Genomic DNA, 17,931 nt, shown 5'->3' with positions numbered 1-17,931 from the left:
GCAAAGGTAGCAGTCAAAGAAACATGCACATCATTTTAAGAAAACCACCTTATCAATGCTTTCATTGTCACTTTATTAGTGCTTTTTATTAGTAGTAACAATTCTGTTAAAACATTAATATCAGTCATTTTTACACTTATGCTGCTTTTATAGAACAGGACCATCACTTAGGGATTTTATGTCCCACAAATACCCCATTTGTGCGAGGTCTTCACATAAACTCTGGAAACAACTACTCTGGGTATGAGACAAAGATTTTGGACAATGTTGATTGTTCACTAATGCCTCACAGTAACATCATAGAGTCTGACAACCAAAAACATTCACACTAATCCAGATCAGGTCACAGATCTAGACATTTTCTCCAGCGACAAGGTATTCCCAACCCAGAAGGGATGTATAATCCCTCCAGCGAGTTTTGTGTCTGGAAACCAGAAAACCCTTAACAGGAGGCATCCTCTTCAGCTGCCCGGACTACTGACTCCTTTACACCTAGCAGTACAGCAGACACTCATCCCTAACACGACGTAGGGATTTCAGTACCCCTATGACACTGGAGGCTGTATTTTCCAGGGCCTAGGTCTCTGTGGCTTACTGGTCTCAGAGTGGGGGTCAAAACAAGCATGATTCGATGATCTTTATGAATGCCATACCCTGATTAAGGGTGACCTTACCAGAAACTAGGGATTTCAGGACACCTTCAACCCAGGCTTGAGACAGGAACCTGACTAAACACTACCTGGTAGCCTAAGGACCTGTGGCTCAGCTTGGCTTGGCCCTAAGAAGTATCACAAAGCCACTCGGGCCCATCCCTTGAGGGGAGGAAAAAAGAAAGTAAAAAGCTCTGGTGCCATGCCAAATAGGTGGCATAGGAGGGTAGGGCCCTAGACAGCCGAAATAGAGGCAGCATAATCTATCTTTTGGGACTAATATCTATATGTGAAAGAATTAGAACACCCCGTTAAATATAAATATTTTTCTAAAGAAACCTTAAAACACCAATTTCTAGTTTTATTTTATTCTCTTCTGTAAAATAAAGCATTTCAATTATAGGTAAACTTCCTAAATTTACTTTGTTAACAAATAGATAGGAAAAATATGTTTTATAACCGAAGAAATAGTTGGAACATCCTCAGAGTCAACCCACAACATCTCAGTGAGCTCAAGCTCTGGGCTTTAACTCGTCCCAGGACTTTTTCCACAATTCTCAATTCTCAGCCAGTCCCTGGAGGAGTTACTTGTTTAATACTTTGGGTCTTCGTCATGTTGCAGGGTCCAGTTCTGCTTTACTGTATCTTTAATAATTTTTTTCTATTCAAATTGATTTCGTTTATATCGCGCTGATTCCAAACACGTCCCCTCAAGGCGCTTTTGCAAAGTCAAATCTATCGAATCATCCAGACAGCCAGGATAAAACTTGTTTTTGTTTTTTATTCTAAGAAAACCCAGAAGATTGCATTGAGTCATTATCATTTTACAAATGGTCAAACATTTTTCTTAACCTCCCTTTGATACTCGGTAGAATTTATGGTGGACTATATGATTGTGAGTTGACCAGGTTCTACTGAAGTAAAGCCTCCTAATACTTCCACCTTCATGCTTCACATTAGAGGTTAGTTTCCTGAAATGCTGTACTTGGTTTTATGCCAAGCGTATCCTCTGTCATGATGCTAAGTACTTTAATTTTACTAATCTGTCTGAAAAGTCTCAAAGGTCTTTTCAGTTTTTCTAGGTCTCTTATGGTACTTAACGTATTGTGACATCTAGATGTCACGACTCTCGTATGGTGTCTGTATGTGGTAGGTTTGAAGTCCCCAGGTGATATGTCTGTGTACTTTAGGAGGAAGTAAGACTGTAAGGGGAAAAAAAACACAAAGAGAAAGGAAAGCATGAAAACCAACATGTCTAAGCCCAGAGTTTAATCAGACATAGGTGTGAGCCATAGAAACCGCATCACTGTGCCGTGTGGTTTTCTATTCCATCTGATTAAAAACATTGCATGCAAATAAGGCAACATCATAATTTCTGGAAAAAGAAAATTAGTTTGGAGATAATCTGTTAACACCAGTCATATAGTAGTCGATGTTTATTTATTTTTCTGAATTTGCTTACCTCCCAGCATACCTCATCTCAGGAGAAGTTTCCTTGGTTTGCTGGGACTTTCCTGCGTGGAGAGTTTTTATGTTTTCCCTGTGCATGTGAGGATTTCCCCTAGGGACTCTAAAAACGTTTTTTTTTTTTTGTTCTGTCTCTCTGATGGACTAGTGGCTTGTCCAGGGTGTATCATATCACACTCACTGCTGGAGATGGGCGTCAGGTCCTCTGCAAGGATTAAGGGAGAGTGGAAATTGAATGTATGGATGGATAAAATTGAAACTGCAAAAACATAACCATGCATGCACACAGTCCTTCCCAAGGCCGATTTTAGAAAGGACAATTAACCCAACATGCATTTTTAGGGACTGAGGAGAACAGAGTACCAGTGTCGAACCCATTAATGCTTGGGGAGAACATACAAAGTCCATGCAGGTCAACGGAGAATCCCAGGTCAGTATTTCAAACCCAGGACCTTCATGCCACACGGCAAAAGTGCTTGGCAGCTGCTCCACCATGCAGCCTTTGCCTATATTATCGAAAAGTTACTTTATTTCTTTAATGCTATTCAAAAAGGGAAACTCCTTTGGATCAGAGGTTTCACATTTGACCAATTTCACCGTAAGCTGGTGAAAACCCAAAGTTCTGTTTCTTGATAAACATTTCATAGAACCACTGAAAAATATTGGCCTGCTTAAAACTACGTACATGTCCTGTACTGTATGAACCCGATAATTTTAAATTTAGGACGTGTCCTTTCATAGCAGGCGCTCTCTGTTCTTGCCTTTCACTGTTGACAGCTGTACTGTGTATGGAACAGGCTTCATTCTGCAGACCGTTCATACTGATGTAGTTCTGGTAAGGAACGCTTGACGGACAAGGTATTCCCTCCCTTGACTCATTTTCTCTGATAGATTATTGGGTGTGGCCTTCTTGTATGAATCTCCGTCATAAATATGGATTACGTAATCTGATAAGCAGATATAAAAGCATGGCTGACCTCCCTTTACTCACATTGTTGATTAGATAATTCCTGGCTGCTAAAGAGGGTGGGGAGAGCAGCTCTAAATTAAGTTAGTTTTTTTTTTTTTTTAAGGCATTTGTCCTTAACTGATCCATTTTGGGGTGCACAAAAACATCATCAGTGGGTCCACAGCTAAAACTGGAAACATCTGTCAGGAATCCAATATTTGTTGGCCATTATAATCCAGGTGTAAGGAACGAACGCTTTTCACGGTAATGAGATGTTGAGTTTTTATCCACATCATGGTGCTATGAAAAAGTATTTGCTCATTAAGTGATTTCTACCCATTTTTACCACATCTAAATGATGCAGATCATCAAGCCAGCCTTGAGTGTTTTAATACGAGACATGGGTAGACTGGAATAACCACAAAATACTGTTTTCAAATAAGATAAATCTTTTTTTTAAAGGAAAAACAATTACGCAAACCCACCAACTCCCAGGTGTAAAAGTAATTTCCACCTAAAACCAAATCAGTGGTTGTGCCATCCTTAACAGCAACAATTGCCTTGAAATATACAGGGGTTGGACAACGAAACTGAAACACGTGGTTTTAGACCACAATAATTTATTAGTATGGTGTAGGGCCTCCTTTTGCAGCCAATACAGCATCAATTCGTCTTGGGAATGACATATACAAGTCCTGCACAGTGGTCAGAGGGATTTTAAGCCATTCTTCTTGCAGGATAGTGGCCAGGTCACGACGTGATGCTGGTGGAGGAAAATGTTTCCTGACTCGTCCTCTAAAACACCCCAAAGGGGCTCAATAATATTTAGATCTGGTGACTGTGCAGGTCATGGGCGATGTTCAACTTCACTTTCATGTTCATCAAACCAATCTTTCACCAGTCTTACTGTGTGTTTTGGTGCTTTGTCATCCTGATACACAGCACCTCCTTCAGGATACAATGTTTGAACCATTGGATGCACATGGTCCTCCATATAATATATATATATATATATATATATATATATATATATATATATATATATATATACACACACACACACACATATACACACACACACACGATAGTTTTAATTCAGCAAACCAAGAGGGTTTTCATGCCATTTTTGAGGGGTCATGCTATAGCATCTCAGTTTTCAGACATGGTGCGGCATCAGAGTAATGTCCTGGTACATAACTTGGGCTTTAACTCATAGACAGTCTAGTTTTCCAGGGCCTGGAGCATCACACTACGTTTAACTGAATGATGTTGTACCAGATGTAAAATGACAAATCAACAAAACTTTCCACTTTTTTTTTAATCTCGCCACACTACAAAATATTTCCCCAAAACTCTTGGGGATCATAAAGATAGATATTTTTTTGTGTGTGGAAGGGGAGTGGGGGTGGAAGAGACGGGCCTGTGTTACATTTTTCTCAGCAGACTTTAGTCTTTGAATCTCGGTTGAATCGTGAACACTGATCCTAACTGAAGCAAGCGAGGCCTGCAGTGCTTCAGATGTTGCTTTGGGTCACTTTATTACCTCCTAGATGAGTCACCCAATGTACTCCTGGGAGTAATCCGATAGGTCGACCACTCCTGACCAGATTCACCACTGTTCTCATGTTTTTCCATTTATGGACAACGGCTAAGTTGTAGTGAAGCCGATTCTTGACTTAACAGATTTTGGTTTATTTTGGTGAAACTAAATGGCTGCCTAAAAAAAAAAAAAAAAAAATGAGATACTTTGATTAAGATTTGTTGGATATAAAAAAAAACACATCTGTAAGAGGCAAAAACTCTGTGACAGTCCTGTATTAAACCACCACAACCACCCAGGAAAGAAAAACACACGAACAAGTAGGTATTTCAGTCAGAAATGTATTAAATTAATCACTTTCATTACTTTAACAAGCACAATTTACAGTCAAAACAGGCTATGGTCCATTAGTGCCTTAGACAATTAATACATTAGTCACTTGTAAAACACAAGGGCAGGATTCTTATAAACTGCTGCTGAGTCAAATCACCTATTAAGTTATCAAACATGAAGCTGTACAAGAGGCTCCGCACTGCGCCGCTCATGTCTTACAAGAGGCACAACGAAAGATCTAACATGTAATTAACCAGAGATGCCTGTGTTTAACTTTCAGTGCCTTTCGCTTTAAAGATAGACGTTTGTGTACTTTTGGTACGAGATTTTACGATCACACTTCACTAACATAGCTAGCTTTGGGGGGGGTCCTCAGTAAAGGACCGAGAGCGACACCGACGTGTAGATCTTAGAGATGGTTGCTTCAGGTTCTTTTGATCCAAATCTGTGCATTTTTAAACCAGACTGACCCCCCTTCTCTCTTAGAGACAAGGAGTGTGTTGCTATGTGGTTTCTCTGCATCAGCAAAGGGACATACAACGAGGAAAAAAAAAAATCCCGCTGCCCCCTTTTGAATGGAGGGAAACCGCTGAGGTCACAGCACATCTAATCCTGTAGCGTTTTTTTTAAAAAAAAGTTAATAAATAACCACCACATAAATATGTCATCAGGAAAACACTGATAGACGAGGCCACAGCATATTACCTGGACCAAACACATTTAAAGTTGGAGTTTGAAATATGTCACCGTAATATTTGATTCCAATAAATAAAACACTGAGGTGAGCTGCAGCCGAGCGAAACGTTAGATCATTATTGTTTCTGTACAAAGTAAGGGGTTCGACGAACAGATCCAACACTAGCACTGAATCCAAAACGAAACGAAAAATCATGTAAAGACAACATGTGCTGGAGTTTACGAGACTGTCAGATTATCAATAGAGACGATTTGAATTTAACTGATTAAATTATACAATTTGTAAACTGACTTTGATTTAAAAATAAACCCACCCAAAACAGCATGGGCTCCCATCTCCGGTGAGTCGTCCATTTTGTTGCATAATATCACTCGAGCTAAGGCTAACGCTCTTTTAGCCGACAGATTCAGTCGCAGGGGTTTCGATTATCAACCAGGTGAATTTAGGGATTTAAATCGAGGTATCGCACAACTAAACTCTTTTCCCATTCTAGAAGCAAAAAACAAACAAAACACAAGTCAAACTCTGGAAGGAAATCTTTGATAGGACACAGCTTTTTTCTCCCCCCCACGGTGGCTGGAATGTTGAGCCCCTTGTCCGTAATACCGCGCCGACCTCTCTTCTCACATGGTGAAAAGCAGAGGAAGGAACATCTGTGCAATACAAAACAGGACAGGGGGGCCGAGCGTAGTTAGGCGCTGTACTGGAGCATGGAGAAGTTCTTCATGGCGCCGTCCAGTGCCACGCCCGCCTCCTGCATTTCGTACCTGGGGAGCACAGAGAGCAGGAAAATTTAGTCGTCTTTGCACATTTACGAGCGGCGCGGCTTGAACCCGGCGCCACACTCACCAGTCAGAGGTGGAGATGGTGTAGTAGACGGGCAGCTGGCTGGAGGTGGAGCCGCAGCTGAACTCCTCCAGACCGCATGTCCCCATGTTGGAGAAGAGGAGCCAGTCTCCCACCATGAGCTCGGGCAGAAGGCAGCGCTCCACCACCTGGTCCAGCTGGTCCAGCGACGGGCCCCACAGACTGCTGGGATACACCGCTTCATCGGCACACAGGGCATGCTGCAGGAAGGGAGGCATGCAATTTAGGAAACGTACTCAAAACAAAAAGATGTCACTTGGTAAGACGGCATACAACGCAAGAAAATATCTAATTGCAATTTGATCATCCTGTCGGCTCGGTCTTTAAAAAGGTTGCGGTTTCTGTAGCGGCACAGAAAAACAAACGTGCCCCTACCCCACATGTTGCTGGTCACCTGGCTGAAAGAAGGCGTCAACACTTTTCCCTTTCCCACGTTTGTCATGGCGTGAAAGCTAAAAGAGCACCAGCCATCACTCTAATTTATCACATTAAGGTAACACCGTCTTAAAGCTACAGATGGCGAATTACATAATACCAGCTTGTTACGCTCGTGTTTTTTAGTCTGCACAATAAACTAAAGAGGACTACATTCATCTCAAGCGTTTATTCTATATTGTTGCTCACTGCATCGAAATTATCCAAAAATATTTTGCAAAAAATATTATAAATCTAAAACTGTAACACCAGCATGAATTTAAAAAGTTTGCATAGTTCAAGAGTCTGCAGCTGTATGGGGGCTCGTAGCGTTGATGCCAGCATGTCTTCCTGTGTTCACACACACTCCAGGAATTATTGAGCAGCATCTGACCTCTGGTCTATGCATGACACAAAGTGCAAATTTTAACTTTAGCTGTTTAGATCTCATGCATCAAAAACAGTGTGCTGCATGCTAACCGTTCACAATGAACAACCACTTCTCCGTATTCAGCCGGAGCTGCCATGACTGTGTGGGGTCTTCAGGGAGGGACGCCTTACTAACCTTGTGCACTGATGGGGTGGTGATGAGGCTACCCAGCAGTTTGTGGCTGAACGAACCATAAACGCCCTCGTTCATGTAGTACAGGAACTCTGCGTCCTCGTTCTTCTCACCTGGGGTATATCATTTAAAAAGGATGTTAGAAATACAGACGTTAACGTCGGCAAATTCTGCTCTGACTGGATACAACAATAAAATTAAATATTTAGATTTCTCACCTTGAGACAAGCTGTCCCAGCGGCGGGTCACCACCTCCTTGCCAATTACACCGACAGCCAGGGTGAAAGCAGAGGCCACGTAGAAGCAGCCAGGCTGGGCCAGAACCTGCACACCGGATCGCTGGGGGAAGTAAGCATCCAGGAGAGGCCGGACTGCAGACTCAACCTGCATTAAAAAAAAAAAAGAGTAATCAAACTGATATTTTAAGAGAACTAGAATAATAATTATATTATCTGACTGAAGGCTTACTTCCTGTTTGGCATAAATGTGTAACTTTCAAATTGCTGATGGAGCAGCAACTAAAACATAACCTTAATTTATGCGTCTGCATTAGGAACATCGCTGAGCTGTTATTTCAATGTGGAATTCATTACAAAACCAAATATAGAAGACCAAAAACTGTCTGGTTAAAATTATAACTAAATCATACGAGTCACATCATGACTATTAACTGCTGACCTGTTTGAGCTGAAGCTCCGAACCAGTAAATCCACCACCGATATCCAGGATGTGCATGTTAAAGCCCAGATCCAGCTGAAAAACAAAACGGTTATTGTTCCCAATATGAAAATATAAACTCCAAGAGATAAAACAATGCTTAGAATATGTAACAGGGTGCATGCTCTTTTTCCAAATTAAAATTCCAGACTTTTTCAAAACTGATTTTTTTTCCCCCCAAGACCTTAACTTTATGTACTTGTATACTTGTGTGCCTACTGCCTACTTCATTGGTTGAGATTGTACAAACTGTTTATTAGAAATGTTAATTTTTATAAGCTAGTATTCAATGAACAAATGCATTATTCACAGTAAATTATGCTTTTACTGATGACGTTTCAAAACATGAAAATCACAAGCACATGAATTTCACATCAAACAAGTGTTTGATTCCATTAGGCTAATACAGTACGTGACCAGTTAGTAAAATTATAGTTTTATAGCCTAGCTTCCTATTTCTCATTTCACAATGCCTTCGAGCATACTGTAAAATTCTACCAGACATTTTTTTCCCATACTTTATTAGACTTACACACAAAATTCAAGACTTTTCAAGGTCTGGAAAACAGTGTTTTAAAATTTCATACTTATTAAGACTTTCAAGACTTGCGCAAGCACCCTGTGTAACGATGTTATCAATCATTTTCGAAGCTGGCTCTTACCCCCATGTCAAACACACAGCGAGCGTCCGACAGCGCGCGGGTGTAGGCCTGCTGCGGGTCCTGGCAGGAGCTCGGGATGTGGAAGGCGGCTCCGGCCACCTGGACCCCCAGCTCCTTGGCCGTCTCCAGCAGATGTCTGCAGCTCTTCAGTGAGAAGCCAAAGGGCATGCTGGTCTCTGCCGCGTGCTCCTCGGTAGTCAACTGCAACAGCAGCCTGAAAGAAACAAAAAAAATACCCTCCGTCTAAGCAACCTGCGACTAGACGCTTAGGCTTTTAAGAGCAATGCAAGCTCAAAATAGATGAAATTCATCATTAAAACAATGATTAACAACTACTGATGAGTATTTTCTCTCTCACTCACTTTGCATCAGGGTGCAGGCGAGCAATCTTGGACAACTCTGCCTCGTTCTCACACACGAGATGCTGTATGCCGTTCTTGGCGGCATACTTGAGGTGTGCTAGCTGCTTAAAAGCACTTGACAGAATGATGTTTTCTGGGGGCACGCCGTGGTCCAGAACCAGACTCACCTCAGCCTACAGGTAGAAAAGCGACACAACTTAAGAGAATTCATGGCTTCCAGAGTAAAACTCTCATGAACAGGATTTAAAAAAAAAAAAATGTTTCAGCATTACATAAATTTAATGGATAACACTATCAGCTGACAGGTAATCAATGGAGTGCTGGTGATGCAACAGCCCCCAAAACATGAAGCGCTTTCATAAGAGGATGAATGCCTGTGTTGATTAAATAAAAAAAAAAAAAAAAAGTCCTCACCTTGTTGGCACAAACAAAGCCCAGGCCAAAAGAGGCCAGCACCTCGATGACTGCGGGGCTGCTGTTGCACCTGACAGGGTAGTAAGGCTGGAGCCGCGGCACCACGCTCTGCCAGCACGTGTGCTGGCGCATCAGCGCGCCGAGGTCGCCCACCACAAACGCGCTTTTCTCCACCTGTCGAACGCAGCAGATCGGTACGATTAAAAGCCGCTCCCGATTTCCAGATTGTTTTTTTAACCGTTTGAGCTAACGAGGCTTGCCTGATCCTGTTCGCAGATGTGTCCATCAATGACGTCTTCCAGAGTAACTCCTCCCTCCAGGAGTTCAAGGATGTAACTTGGTTTGTCAGGGAATCCTTTCATCTTAACCGTTTTCCACTAAGCCGACGATCATAAAGAAGTAGTAAACAAGCGAAGGGGTCACGACTGAGCCAATGGGGTCCTGCCGGTATGCAACAAACTGGAAAGAAAGAACGTGAAGAAGAAAAAAAAAAAAGAAAAAAACACGACAGTTAACATAACCTTAAATTATCTAAATTGTTGCTGTTGTTTTTTTTTAAAAGCAGAGAAAAGAAATACTCACATGGACAAGTCAGGAGATGGACCTGTCCCGCTATCAGCTAGGATCCCAAGGTGGCTCAGCGTTGAAGTCAAAGTGCTCCCTGTAAAGGGCCGCCCCTAGGCCCTCTGGGTAGCGCTCATACGCCTGTACAGAGACAGGGGAGCCCTGGAAAAGAAATCAGCACAACGTTAGCCATAAACACACAGATAAAGGGCAATATACGTGAAGCTTCAATGGGTGCGGTACTATCAGCGGCTGACATTTTTGCTTCAACTGCTTGATTAGGGATTTCACTTCAGGCTCCACCGTCCCATCAAAACGGGCTGTATACAGGATTCCTCCCGCCGTATAATAAGACTGGGCGGGCCACCATGCTTTACCAGGCGTCGTTTGTTTACTTAAAATGCTCAATGTTCTCGATGTTTGAGAACATCTGGGAGACAACTTCCATAAGCTAACACGCTAGCTGTTATTAGCTTGACGCCCCTCCCTCGAGCAGCGTCACTACGCCCCAGGATTACACAATTTTATGGGAGAAACCCTGCTTATATTTGTTATGTTCGCGTTGCGAATCCTCGCTGGCATAAAAGAAACAGAATATCTTTTTATTTTATTTTAGCACTGTTGGTACAGCAGCTGAGGCACAATGCTGAGGTGTTGGTCTGACTAAAATGTGTCTGATTAACTGAAAAGGTTGACATTTTCATCTTGTTTTTTTTTTCCCTTTTTAAGTAAATCAAAGGTCGGATAGTTACTCAGTTTAGCTAAGGCTGTGGGTTATCAGAAAGAACATCACAGTGATATTATTTCTAGGGCTGGGCGATAAATCGATTAATTTGAATTTACAATTCTTTAAGATTTCATTTTTGGAAAATCTGGATTTTATTTTGCCAATACACTCATTGGGTTTCCATGAAGAGAACAGCAAGTGATGCTGAATACATGTTTAGGCAAATGTATTGTCAAAATATTGTTGAGTGAAAACTTTTTTTTACCATAATACGAGGTACTTCATTTACTTATTTACTTTTTTTTTTAACTTAGTTTGAAGTTCACAAGTGCAGTGAAGCCTGTTCTTAGCTCAATTTGTAATACCACTAGCAGCAAATGTTTTGTTATATTTTCATTGTTTATAATGGCACGGCTACCATCTTGTTTTACAAGCATGTTTCACAGCTTGTTTTTAGTTGCACTTTGAATCCAGGTCAACTCCCTGACAAAATGCTTGACATAAAAAGCAAGGTTTTAAAATAATTTCTCTAAATGAAACAAAAAGGAGGAAAAAAAAAAAAAAATCGATTAATCGGATTTGGTATGATAAAATCGGAGATTTATTTTTTTATCCATATCGCCCAGCCCTAATTATTGCTAGATAGTTTATAAAGACAAAGTCTGTAAAAAAGGCAAAACATCCAACAAAAGTCGTTTGATGGAAACTTCAGGGCAAGATGCCTAAAAAACAAAAACACAAAAAGAGAGAAGACTCCAGGATACCAGAAAAACACATAGTTGCAATTCTATTGCAGAGACTTTTAAAGACAATAAAGATCTTTATAACTCTCCTCTCTTAACGCTTTACACCCTCTTCACCGCTCCAAGAGCTTTAGCGTCTCACTCAACGCATACATTAGGTGTGGGCATTTAGAGGAGCTCCATCCAGCTGACCTAATGTACTGCTGATATACAAATGGAATATAAAATCCAAACAATATATGATATTGCAATGACGGCAGCAATTTGATATACTTATGCTGAAATTCTGCAGGTTTTTGTGCCATAGTTTTAGTAACAGTGCAGCTACTACTTTTTTGTTTTTAATGGAACGCAATCAGAAGGACAAAAATAAAACTTTTTTTTTATACAGTAGAAAAATTTTGTATCTAAAATAGTTTTAGTACCGAGAGAACCACTGATATATTTCCATCAGCCTGTCCAGATAAAGGACTATTACTGATATTTCGTTTAGCTAACTGTTTTTTTTTTAAAGTTAAAAAAAATTCAATATTGTTTCATGAACAATGCATTATTTAAATAAATATATTTTTGTGGTTTTAGATCACAGTTTCTCACAGGTTTATATCTAAACTACAAAGGAAACAATTCAGACCAGAATGTCACATTTTAAAACGAAGCAACTTCCCTAATTTCAAACATGATCAAAAACAGAGTCAAAGTTAATCCGCAAAGATTACGGAGAAAATAAGAAAAAAAATTAAACTATAAAATTATGTTGTACACTTTTTTTTTTTTTTTCCCCCACTTGACCTATAATGTACCCCTGACATTTTCCACTACTCGTGTAGACGAGCCGCGGTCTGAAAAGTTGCAGAACCACTGGGGAGGCAACATTCGTGCGCTTTAGGCTTTCCTAGTTAATGTGTCAGCAATATTTATCTTTAACGCCACAAAACTCTAGTAATAAGAGACAACACGGGATACGAGCTCCCCCGCAACCCATTATATAGTTTGGTATTATTATTTTTCATAAAAATCATCGAAATATATCTCACTTCCACAAAAGATGGCCGGTTTGTCAGGCATTTTTTTGCTTCTCGCCAAATCCCGCGCATGCGTCGTGAGCGAAAACACTGACAACTTGACAAATTGAATATTAATTCAATGCGTCACTAAAGAAGATAAATAAAACCACATAAAACCACTGGTATTAAATCTATCGTATATGAACATCGCTACTTTGGTCATAGGGACGGAGGGATGGCAAAATCACACTGGGTAAAGAGTCATGGCAGGGAAGCCGCTATCGTTAGAGTGGCTGTCGGCTGCCCTTCGATCGGAGACGGCTGTAATAACGCCGTGTTTTCAAAACAACCCCAGAACAAACCTCATCACAAACACATTACACGAAAACACGCCAAATCCGACTCACTATAGAGATTCTCATAGGTTAAAATTCAAACGGAAGACATGACGAAACCGCAGTGCTCAGCGAACGGGTCTGTCATGTGTAGCAAGACGGCAGAAAGAGCAGCCCGCCATGTTAACGTCCGCTTAATGAATCCTCCTTGGAGCCACAGCCGGGGAGCGCTTCTCGGCGTACTTACGTGAGATAACGGCCGAAAGGATTTGGAAAATCGTCTTCTCTTTTTCGGCGGAATTTTTAAAGAGTAGTGGGCCCAACGTTGAAAGAAAGAAAGGAGGCTATTTTTGCCATATGTTTCGCTCGGGAACCCGCGTTAGCTAAGCTGCGTCCTCTCTCTCTGTCGGTGGGCGGAGAACTACTGGAAGACGAGCAGCGGCAGCCAGGGGAGGGGAAGTAGAAAAGATAATAAACGGCCGGTGGGCGGAGCCAGTCTTTTCAGTTTGACCAATGAGCGCTCTGCGTTATTAAGCGCATGCCAAATATGTATTTCCGAATATTGTACGGTCCGCAGTATCTTCGGCTTGTTTATTTAGGTTACGTAACCATAAACTTTCCACACATGACCATTCAATAAATCGGTCCAGTACAACTGCTGTCCTATATTTGATAAGAAAAGTAGGTAGCTGTGACAGAAATGTAAATAAAACCTAGTTATTTTAAATGTAATTATACAAACCACAAGTCAATGTTTTTTTAAGTGCTGAGAAAGCATGGCAAGACAAATATTTAATATAATAGATAATTCACTACAGAGCTTAGTGTCATCCACATTGGAAGGAGCTTTAGCTCATGTTGTGCCACAAAAACCATTCCCAGACCTAACACCCTTTGTTATACTTTTTTGCTCCCTGATGTTCAGAAACAATAATGAGTTGCAAAATGTAAATAACATAGGACTCTCTCAACACCCTGAAAACAGCTTCCCTATGTTGAAACATGGTGGTGGCATCGTGATGTAGGAATACTTTTCTTCAGCAAGTACAGGGAAGCTGATCAGATTGGATCGGAAGATGGATGGAGACTCCATAACTGAATTTTACCAGGTATGGCAAGAAGAAATCCACTTTGTAAAAAGCCAAATATTCTTTTGTTGTTCAGAATGAATCATAATCAGAATCAGAATCAGAATCAGACATACTTTAATAAGCCCAGAGGGAAATTACCTAATGTATATAATATTATTCTGTAATATTCAGGCAAGGTTCCTAGAACAACCCCCCCCCCCCCCACCAAAAAAACCCCAAAAAAAACAAAAACAAAAAAAAAAACAAAAAAACTATTTAATTAAATATAAAACTTGCGATGGGCCAGGACTTCCAAATTTCAGATTGTATTACATATCTACACAATTAAACATTTCCTTTTCTTTTTGGCACAAATGTATTCCAGGTGCTGACTTGGAAGGGCAGCCCTCATAGTTAACAACAGAACACCTGTCTCGTAGGCAACTTTGCTTTCCATCCTTGCTTAAAACCCAGATAAAAGTGAAGCATATGCTATATGGCTCAAATCCCATAATTCAAAATTGTATCAAGGTCTTGAACCAACTCTTGGCCACAGTAAAGGTTCCTAGAATGTATCGAGATGTCACATATGTAATAATCACGCTGTGACAAAGTGGGTGAGAACTCCATTTGTCTCAATTTATATATTTTCATGTGACATTCTTGTTTGCTTGATTTAGCCATATCTTATTTATTCTGTAGTCTGCAAGCATATACTATCCTGGATTTGTTCATGTTTTGCATTTTCACAGATTTTTTACTATTACATCTTAGGTTAAATCAATTCACAATTCCGGATTGTATTTATTGTTTGATCATTTAACTTGTGCATTTTATTTTTGGTGAATTTACCTTACATAGCTATGTTTCAGGAGGAAGCGTTGCCTCACTTCCTGTAATTATAGCTTCCTGTTTGGAGCTGACGCACAGGTAGGGACCAAGTGAAGAGGCGGGGGGAGAGGAAAACTCTTTAAATTGTATATAATCAACTGTAGGCCTTGTGTAGGTTCATTATGTGTGGATTTAATTTTATAATGTTATGGTCATACTTTAAAAGTTGTTGGTAAAGCTAATAGAAAGTAGCATAAGTGAGTTCAAGCATAAACTGTTTAGGCTTACCTGATTATGGATGATTCCGTTGGCGGCCATTTTGTCTGCAAGAAAGTGAGGGTATTTAAACAGAGAAAATTGAGATGTTCAGGGAAAAAGAAAGAACCGTGTCAGACATCTAGCATCTTCTCAGCAACTAAAGATTAAATTTGATCTCCAAAAAAAATTTAAAAAATTTAGATTTTTACCACTGTAACGTTTTATCAAAGCCTCTGTTCCACATTATGAAATGATACCTCGATATTCAATCCTCCACAGCTTCATCCTTATGGAACCATACACTAGAGGTGTTGTCTTTCACCTGTACAATATTTTATAAAATATACACAGTCCTTCATCAGGTACTTTTACAGAGCCGTAGTAGAAAGAATTCAAGGTGTAAATCACTGATGACATTTAGCAAAAATGCATTAAAAACATATACTATAGTTCTATAAATGCCAGACATAGTTTGACTTAATTCAAAGTGGCATATAGGTTGTATTTACCCCCCACTAAATTGAAAGAAAAATATATAAGGATGTTTCTCTGCTCTGTCTTAGATGCTCAAGGGACCAGGGAACTTTAGCTCCGCTTTTTTGGAAGCATTGGTTTGATTTTCTGAGCAGCAAACCTTTATTGGGGTGACTGAACCGGGTTGGGCGAGAGACCTGAAAGAGGTGCAGGTTTTGTCATGGAGCCATGGCCAGAAAGGTGATACTTCTGTCATAGGTCTGATAAATCCCCTTGCCTTTAAAATTTGGTTGAAAGAATTTGGAAATCTGCTTCATCTGTGAAAAAAAAACGTATATGTATGTATATATATATATATATATATATAAATAGACCAACCTTGACCAACCGAGAAAGTGTATTCTATTGTATTTGGCGACCAGTATCTATGTGAAACACTATGTGGGGAGAAAAACTGACCCTGCAGACCAACTTGAACACATCATCCCCACAGTGAGACTTGGTGATCACCTTTTATGCAGTGCATACAATGAGAGCTAGCAATTAAGAATTTCCAAAAGCCTGAATGGGCCATGTTTATTTTAAAAACAAAATATAGGTGTTATATTGGCCTAGTCAAAGTCTAGACCAAAATCAAAGTGAGAATCATGTTCCCCAAATGCTCTTCATCCAATCTGACTGAGCTTTAGTTGTTTTTTTATTTCATTTGATTCCATTTCATTTCATTTTTATTCAACCAGGCAAGAAGACCGAGGATTAGTTTTCATTTATAATGTCAACCTGGCCAAGAGGCAACAGTGAAGGCAAACACAGTTTTACAAAAAGAAAAAAAAAAAAAAAACAAAAGGGAAAAAAAGTTCAGTTTCTTCACAGATTCTGTGGCACCAGTTCCCCTAAATATTACCTGGACCCAGGGGGAGTGAATACATATGCAGACTACTTTTCAGATTTTTTTTGTGAAAGAAAAAAAGTAAAGCATGCATCCCTTTGCTTTCACTTGCCAAATAATGTGCAACTTGTTGTTCTATTCAATAAAACTCCAACGAATTACACGGAAGACCTTCATTGGAACATGACAGACACTTTCACAGGGCAGGGAAGCATGTCCCGTTTGTTACATTGCAACAGGATTAGGCAATAATGTACAAGAATGAGGCTGTGAGTGCAAACCTGCTCAAACCGCCTTTGCATAGCTTTCAGCGTTTTCCCAGGTAGGTTTGTACAGCTTGCTATACTGTCATAACAACTCACCACACCCACCAAAATGTAAAGGCACTAATTTCTTACTGATTTTCTTCAGACTGCACCTGTGAGCGTTAAGACGTGCTTGTGAGAAAGTTGTCAGAGTCAAAGAGCCAAAAGCTCTCTTATTGTGATAGGATCAGGCAATACCAGCTGATTACGAGTTTTTCAAACCTCTTTTCGGTTTAAAGTCTGTCTGCTCGTGTGTCCTGGAATGTGGGAGATTAAAATGTGTTACTTTTTTTTAATTTATTAACTCTTTGCTTTCTTTTCCGCTCCATGTCTCTTTTTGTTGTTTGCAGTGATTTAGCTAACCCCTTTTGGATAATCCAGATTGATGAGAGACATTTCTAATGCAGCATGATGTGTTATATAAATTCTGTAGACCACACACTGTTGAGTCAGGCAGAAAAGCTTGACCTGCATCTGCTACGGTCATATGACTTCTGTTTTTGTGCTACGCTGCGACTGTGTGGGGTGGCCCAATGTCCTTATTTTTGTTTTACGGCACCAACATTAACTCAACAACACTGACATATATATAGGCACTAAAGATCATGAAAAACAAGGAAAGTCCTACTGCAAGTTTTTTTTTTTTTTTTAAAGAAGGGTGCCTACTTGTTTAGCATTCCGTGCAGACATACAATAATTGGGATTTAACTTACTTCGAGTTAATTTATTTACTTCTCAAACGCTTGCTGTTTTACATATTCCTGTAACGGATATAAAAGCTTGTTTTCACAACTTTTACAGGAAAGTAAGCAATGTGCTTTAATATTCACATGAGGATGGTGGAGAAAATCCAATTTTATGCTCCGGTTCCACTTTTATTGAAGTGCATTCACGGTTCTGAGAAAATAGTTTTTATTTGGAGCCGGAAGTAATAGATAGAAACCAAAATCAGGATAAATAATTAGTTTCACATACAAAAAAAAAGAAAAAAAGAAAAAAAAGAATGATGTGTGTTGCACAGAGGTGGGTAGTAACCACGTAGTTACATTTACTCAGTTACGTATAAGTTTTGGAGAAAAAAAAATTACTTTTAA

General features: G+C 40.0%; 1 protein-coding gene across 1 annotated transcript; it reads right to left on the bottom strand.

The window, feature by feature from the left end:
- Positions 1–4,931: 4,931 nt before the first annotated feature.
- Positions 4,932–13,453, bottom strand: azin1b (antizyme inhibitor 1b). The gene is made up of 11 exons (XM_012868615.3): positions 13,258–13,453; positions 10,217–10,360; positions 9,895–10,093; positions 9,635–9,808; positions 9,221–9,393; positions 8,859–9,072; positions 8,158–8,232; positions 7,698–7,863; positions 7,483–7,592; positions 6,486–6,703; positions 4,932–6,403 (listed from the first exon to the last, which is right to left on the bottom strand). Exons 3-11 carry the CDS (start codon positions 9,994–9,996, stop codon positions 6,328–6,330), a joined length of 1,308 nt encoding a protein of 435 aa, XP_012724069.2. The 5' UTR covers positions 9,997–10,093; positions 10,217–10,360; positions 13,258–13,453; the 3' UTR covers positions 4,932–6,327.
- Between the last annotated feature and the right edge of the window lie 4,478 nt (positions 13,454–17,931).

This window comes from Fundulus heteroclitus, chromosome 13, assembly GCF_011125445.2.
Source record: "Fundulus heteroclitus isolate FHET01 chromosome 13, MU-UCD_Fhet_4.1, whole genome shotgun sequence".
Lineage (NCBI taxonomy): Eukaryota > Metazoa > Chordata > Actinopteri > Cyprinodontiformes > Fundulidae > Fundulus > Fundulus heteroclitus.
This window is presented reverse-complemented; position numbering and strand designations above follow the sequence as displayed.